A 7,284-nucleotide genomic window follows, 5' to 3' on the forward strand; every position below is an offset into this window, starting at 1 on the left:
GTGAAAAACAGGCTTAAAGCTCAACATTCAGAAAATTAAGATCATGGCATCTGGTCCCATCACTTCATGGGGAATAGATGGGGAAACAGTGGAAACAGTGTCAGACTTTATTTTTTTGGGCTCCAAACTCACTGCAGATGGTGATTGCAGCCATGAAATTAAAAGACGCTTACTCCTTGGAAGGAAAGTTATGATCAACCTAGATAGCATATTCAAAAGCAGAGACATTACTTTGCCAACAAAGGTCCGTCTAGTCAAGGCTATGGTATTTCCAATGGTCATGTATGGATGTGAAAGTTGGACTGTGAAGAAAGCTGAGTGCCGAAGAATTGATGCTTTTGAACTGTGGTGTTGAAGAAGACTCTTGAGAGTCCCATGGACTGCAAGGAGATCCAACCAGTCCATTCTAAAGGAGATCATCAGTCCTGGGTGTTTTTTGGAAGGAATGATGCTAAAGCTGAAACTCCAGTACTTTGGCCATCTCATGTGAAGAGCTGACTCATTGGAAAAGACTCTGATGCTGGGAGGGATTGGGGGCAGGAGGAGAAGGGGACGACAGAGGATGAGATGGCTGGATGGCATCACCGACTCAATGGACATGAGTTTGGGTGAACTCTAGGAGTTGGTGATGGACAGGGAGGCCTGGTGTGCTGTAATTCATGGGATTGCAAAGACTCAGACATGACTGAGCGACTGAACTGAACTGATACCTACGAGTATAGGTATATTATTTTAAATTACAATTTTAAAAATTCAGCAAAAGAGTTACAAAAGCAAAAGTTTCAGAATTGAAAATATAGAGGTTTTAGGATTTGGGTGTGTCCTCTTTTTATTATTTGTAAGAATGTACATTCATTTAAAATGAGCATTGAGAGTGCAAGCAATTTTCAGGAACTTACCCATACTGTGTCGTCGTCAACACTGCTCCTCTCTTTTCCTTTTCAAGTTTTAACTTTTTCTTCCTTTCAATATTGGCTAGAGTTGGGTAGTTTCTAGAAAACAATAAGAATCCATTATAAAAGGGCTTTTAGAGTACAGTTTTAATTATGTAGTCAAGCAATTGCTGCATTTAACAGTTTTGGTTTAAGTAAAAATGACTAACACAGTAAATTAATATAAACTTGTAATTCCTTCTAGGTATTTTTAAGGGTAACAAAAGTAGACTACAACAATGCTACTCTAGATTTTTTCAAGGGTAAAAAATAGTAGGTCTACAGTGATGTAGACCAGTGGCCAGTCCATCTGCTACCAGGTAAGGAACTTACAACAGAATGCCAGTCAAATATATAATGTGCTGAAATGGATATAATTCACATATTTGGCACATATCCATAAATACCGTAAGAAAAAAATGTATTTTCTTAGACATGTACTTACGCAAACACAATTAGTAGGTATATGCAAAGTTACCAAGATAAGGAAGAGACACTTCTCAAAAAATGAACAGTCTACCAGGAAGGACAAGAAAAGCATGGTTATTTCTAAAGAACAACTATAACAAGGTACAGAATAAAATAAGCACCCCCTTGGTAGCATAAAGATTGGAGGGTGGGGAGGAAAGACCATTATCTAGATGAAGAAATCCACAAAGAAAGGAACACAAAAGACACTGGCCTTAAATGGTGTCAACAGACACAAATCCAATGGGAGAGTGTCAGTGCTCCAAGCAGAGCAGACAATGCAGACAAACCAAGGTTTCAAAGTGAGAGAGATATCCAGGGAGTGGCAAGTGGTTCATTTTGGATGAAACAGATACAGGCAATCAGACCAGAAAGGGAGGCTGGGGCCCAAATGTGCCTTGAATGCCAGACTAGAAAGCCTATTTTTAATTCAGGGGTGATGGGGAGCCACTGAAAGTTATGAACAGGGAGAGAGATGAACAAGGCAGTGAGTGAGATTAAATCTGACAGCAGCGTGCAAGATGAATTGCTCCGACAGAGCTTTCTTTGTTCCTTGGCACAGCTGTGTGGAAATGGAGGCACCAAACCTTGGTGGCGAGAGGAACAGCTCCTAGGAGGGTGAACACAGACAGCTCTCCTACCACTCGGCCTGGCTGCTCATCAGAATGAATTCTGAGAAACATCAACACACCGTGTTCTGCCATTATTTCGAGGATTCTGTTTCCACCCTTCTTTTTACAACATCTGCATCACTGACGTGCACAGCTCAGACAACATGAAGCTCATGGGCTGGGCACATTGGAGGATAAGAATGGAAATGACATTGAGTAAGCGGTGAAGTAATTAGAAAAAAAAAGCAACGGATTTCAGCGAGGACAGGACAAAGCAATCTACCCAGCCAAGAAAAATAAACTTCATAAATAAAACATGATTAATGTACAAGCTATAAATAAACATAAGAGGAAAAGACCAAGGTCACAGGAGATAAAAATCTGACAGCCAGTCAGCACCGCATGACTCCACTTTCAGAAAGCAAATACAAGGACTCCAGCGCAGGTACGAGTGTGAAGTCCTCCTCTCACCACACTCAAAAGTGATCAGAAACTCTCAGGGAGATACAGCCAGCTTTGTACTGCTGAACTGAAAAGGAATGTTGAGGAAAAATCAAACTTGGAAGGGATTCAGAAGGGACTCACAGATGATTAACAGGACGAAAAATAAAAACCTCCAAAGAAAGATGAAAGGAACTGGAACAACTTGCAGCCTTTAAAAGGAGGAGAAGTGACAAAAACACCGCAGTCTTACAGAGAAGACGGCCGACAGCTGTTCGCCATCTGAAGACAAACTCCACACAAGCAGCGATGATGAGGGAAAAGGTGATGACTTTCACAGGCCCCACAGCGTCTACACACGTAACGCACAGCTGCTCAACACTTCTCACATCTCTGAAATTCACTTATTCTTACTGCTTGTATTTCCATAACACTTCTCTTCTGAGTACTGCAGACCAACCCTGACTTAACATCTTGGGCTATATGCTAAACCCAAGGACTTGGCCCTACAGTGCTGCGCGAATAAGCAAGCAGACGGTGTGAAGCACTTCTCAGTGATAAGGAATATACAGAATTTGTTACAGCAAATGGATTTTAGGTGAGATACAAGAAAGAACCCCATAAATGAGACATCAAGAATGTTGTGGCAATGCCTTTGCTGGAAGTCTTTTATAACAGCTCACTTTTTCTTTCTGGCTGATTAAAGTTATCACTTCCCTAAAGGTAGTGGCTGTCTCTAACCCTCCCAAAGTTTTAAGATTCTGTTTTTCAGTGCTTAAATAAAACTTTCTTCCCCAAAATTATGCCACTCTTCTGTACACAAGAGACTAAAAACTACAGAAAACAAGGGTACTAGAAAGCAAATTTTTCCCCAAAACGGGAATCTAGGAACATAAGACCTAGTTATATATACGGTCATCAGGAAGCTCCTTCCAGCAACATACTACTGAGATACAAGATTAAGGAAAAGTCTGATCTTGGACACAGACACAGCTCAGGTTTCTAAAGTACACAAACACACAGCAAACTGTTGGAAAAAATATCACGAACGGTCTTACACTGACTGTACAGTTACATCATGATAAAGCTTAGTTCAATATCTCCCGGTAAAGAACGGATGTTATGAAGCTATAAAGACTGTGAGAAGTGATATTTTCACAGTTGGTTTCTCTATTTTTATCACTTTTCTCCCTACTTCCATCTTTCCCCAACACCCCAAAAGGAACTGACCCTGAAACTACAACACTTTTTTTCTTTCTTTCACTTCTTAACTCCTCTTTGCCTTCCCTTTGCCTAAGCCACAAGCCTCCAATGACAGCTCTTAAGCCCCAGAGTCAATAAATGGGCAACAGGGAACCAATCATTATCTTCACACATCTCATTCTGGTTACATCTTACCCTTTCCTTCTCAAACCTCCACCCACTCACTGGCTTTTCCCTTAAGCCTGTTTTCTAGAAAAACAAAATCCCTCTGGACTCTCACTGAACCACAGCTGCTTCAACCAGACTACATTTTTATTTCAAAGTCTTTTCAAACTTCAAAAAGATGTAGCATTCTTCAGGAGCACACCCCCGCTGCTGGAATTCTGCAAGAACTGGGGGCGCAACTTTTAAGCGTTTCCTCAGAGCCAGTTAACTGCTTCAAATAAATAACACAGAACTACTCCACCTAGTGGACACCCCATCTGCTGTGAAGTGGGTTTCAGTCTTCAAAAGCCAGATTTGGGAAATGAACCTCTCTCACTCAATTTTCCCTAATGCCAAATCATACAGCGTTTGTACCCCCAGAAGATGGGAATGAAGAAAGAGTCACTTTGAGTTTTTTTGGCTGCGATTTCTTTTTTTGCAGATTATTAGTGGAAAGCCTTAAGGTTTTTAATTGAACAGAACTCTGTATGTTGGTCAGAACTACACATTTAAAAAGAATAAATAACACCTTAAAACATATTGAGGTGGGGAGAGGGGTGGCATGACTCCTCTTACAAAAAGTCTTACAAAACGATCTGATTGCTCTGCCTTCCAAAGACACCAGGTATCCCTTGACTGACGTGTTAGCCCCACGTGACAAAAATTAAGACTTCTGGTGCCTGTGGTCTCCTGGCCATTTATAGACATTCTTACATCTCCTACTAGAGTGAGGATCTTAAGGGCAAGAGTCTACTCCTGTTTTTCAGTAACTTTGGTCATATATAAAACAATCTTTGCCTTTTCTAATACTGAATGCTATGCTGTGCTAAGTCACCTCAGTTGTGTCCAACTCTTTGCAACTCTATGGACTACAACCCACCAGGCTCCTTTGTCCATGGGATTCTCCAGGCAAGAATACTAGAGTGGGTTGCCATGCCCTCCTCCAGGGGATCTTTCTGACCCAGGGATCAAACCTGTCTCTCTCACGTCTCCTGCACTGGCAGGTGGACTCTTTACCACCAGCACCACTTCAGTTCAGTTGCTCAGTCGTGTCCAACTCTTTGCGACCCCATGAACCACAGCACACCAGGCCTCCCTGTCCAGCACCAACTCCCGGAGTTCACTCAAACTCACGTCCATTGAGTCAGTGAAGCCATCCAACCATCTCATCCTCTGTCGTCCCTTTCTCCTCCCGCCCTCAATCTTTCCCAGCATCAGGGGCTTTATTCAAAAGAGTCAGCTCTTCGCATCAGGTGGCCAAAGTATTGGAGTTTCAGCTTCAACATCAGTCCTTCCAATGAACACCCAGGACTGATATCCTTTAGGATGGACTGGTTGGATCTCCTTGCAGTCCAACGGACTCTCAAGAGTCTTCTCCAACACCACAGTTCAAAAGCATCAATTCTTTGGCGCTCAGCTTTGTTTACAGTCCAACTCTCACATCCATACATGACCACTGGAATAACCACAGCCTTGACTAGATGGACTTTTGTTGACAAAGTAATGTCTCTGCTTTTCAATATGCTGTCTAGGTTGATCATAACTTTCCTTCCAAGGAATAAGTGTCATTTAATTTCATGGCTGCAATCACCACCGGCAGTGATTTTGGAGCCCCAGAAAATAAAGTCAGCCACTGTTTCCACCGTTTCCCTATCTATTTGCCATGAAGTGATGGGACCGGATGCCATGATCTTAGTTTTCTTGGGAAGCCCCAAATACTGAAGATTTACCTCTAATTTCAAACTAAACTCTTGTCAGGAAGCTACTCAAAGCTATAATGTATATTAACATAAATTCAAAGGCGGCTGAGATTTCTTGATTATATTAGCAAACCAAAGTGGTCTTCCACCAGGGACTTTATATAAGCATACACTACCTAAGCTAGTTCACGTGTTACTATTCCGTAAGTTTCTCGAGCCAGTGAATTTTTTCCTCTAAAGCACTTGCTGCACAAAAACCACAGGTGGCAGAGCTCAGCTTCACATGAGGAGCTACTGCAGAAAGGAACGCATCCAAACACACATCAGTCTGGTTTGTCTCAGCGACAACTTGTCCTGTGAGATGAGGATTTACTGTTCAAAACCACAGTGGCTTAAGTACCACTAATTATATTAATTCCAATTAGCATTACTAATCAGATCAACACTGCCCAGTTTCTTTAGCAATGATATACAATTTATAACATAAATTAAAAATATGAATCTCGGTACAACTTCTCCAACCACTTACTCTGAAGTATCAAAACAGAATTACAGCCACAATAAAAATATTTTCAAATCTCATTTACATATATCAACATTTATGTTCTTATTGTTCAGTTGCTAAGTCCTGTCCACCTCTTACCAGCACACCAGGCTTCTTTCCAGGCCTTGACTATCTCCCAGAATTTGCTAAGATTCACGTCCACCGAGTCGATAATGCTACCTAACCATCTCATCCTCTGCTGCCCTTTTCTCCTTCTGCCTTACAATCTTTCCCAGCATTAACATCTATAACCATCCCTTGTATCTATGCCACCAAGGGATATAAACAGTCACATAAAGTGTGGGTATTAACATTTCTAAAGATTGTAATTTTTTTTAAAGACTCATAAGCCTAGAGGAGCCACCCCACGTCCGAGGTCAGGGGCAGAAGCCAGGAGGACCCCATGCCCGAAGGGCGGTGGCCAAGAGGAGTTACCCCACGTCCGAGGTCAGGAGCAGCAGCCGAGAGTGCCAGATTGCAACGACGCAGGAACAGCCGAGAGGAACAACCCCGGGTCTGAGGTCAGGGGCGGTAGCCGGGAGGAGCTACCCAACGCCCCCACGCCCGAGGCCACAGGCGGTGGCCGGGAGGAGCAACCCACGCCCGAGGCCAGGGGAGGAGTTACCCAGACCTGTGGCTGCCCGGGTGCAGGAGGGCTTAGAGGAGCTATCCCACATTGAAGGTCAGGAAGGGCGGCGGTGAGGAGATACCCCTCGTCCAAGGTAAGGAGCAATGGCTGTGCTTTGCTGGAGCAGCCCTGAAGAGACACCCCACGCCCAAGGTAAGAGAAACCCAAATAAGACGGTAGGTGTTGCAAGAGGGCATCAGAGGGCAAACACACTGAAACCATACTCACAGAAAACTAGTCAATCTAATCACACTAGGACCACAGCCTTGGCTAACGCAATGAAACTAAGCCATGCCCATGGGGCAACCCAAGATAGGCGGGTCATGGTGGAGAGATTTGACAGAATGTGGTCCACTGGAGAAGGGAATGGCAAACCACTTCAGTATTCTTGCCTTGAGAACCCCATGAACAGTATGAAAAGGCAAAATGATAGGATACTGAAAGAGGAACTCCCCAGGTCAGTAGGTGCCCAATATGCTACTGGAGATCAGTGGAGAAATGACTCCAGAAAGAATGAAGGGATGGAGCCAAAGCAAAAACAATACCCAGCTGT

The 7,284-nt window shown here is 43.2% G+C and overlaps 1 protein-coding gene across 1 annotated transcript in view; it reads right to left on the minus strand.

The window, feature by feature from the left end:
* NUFIP1 (nuclear fragile X mental retardation protein interacting protein 1) overlaps nucleotides 1-7,284 on the minus strand; it is a 39,305-nt gene that overhangs the window by 18,393 nt on the left and 13,628 nt on the right. The window contains exon 7 of the mRNA XM_010854616.1: nucleotides 900-992. Coding sequence (XP_010852918.1) covers nucleotides 900-992 — 93 coding nt within the window. The remainder of the gene's footprint in view (nucleotides 1-899; nucleotides 993-7,284) is intronic.

The sequence above is a fragment of the Bison bison genome, unplaced genomic scaffold (genome assembly GCF_000754665.1).
Source record: "Bison bison bison isolate TAMUID 2011002044 unplaced genomic scaffold, Bison_UMD1.0 scf7180017864345, whole genome shotgun sequence".
Taxonomy (NCBI): domain Eukaryota; kingdom Metazoa; phylum Chordata; class Mammalia; order Artiodactyla; family Bovidae; genus Bison; species Bison bison.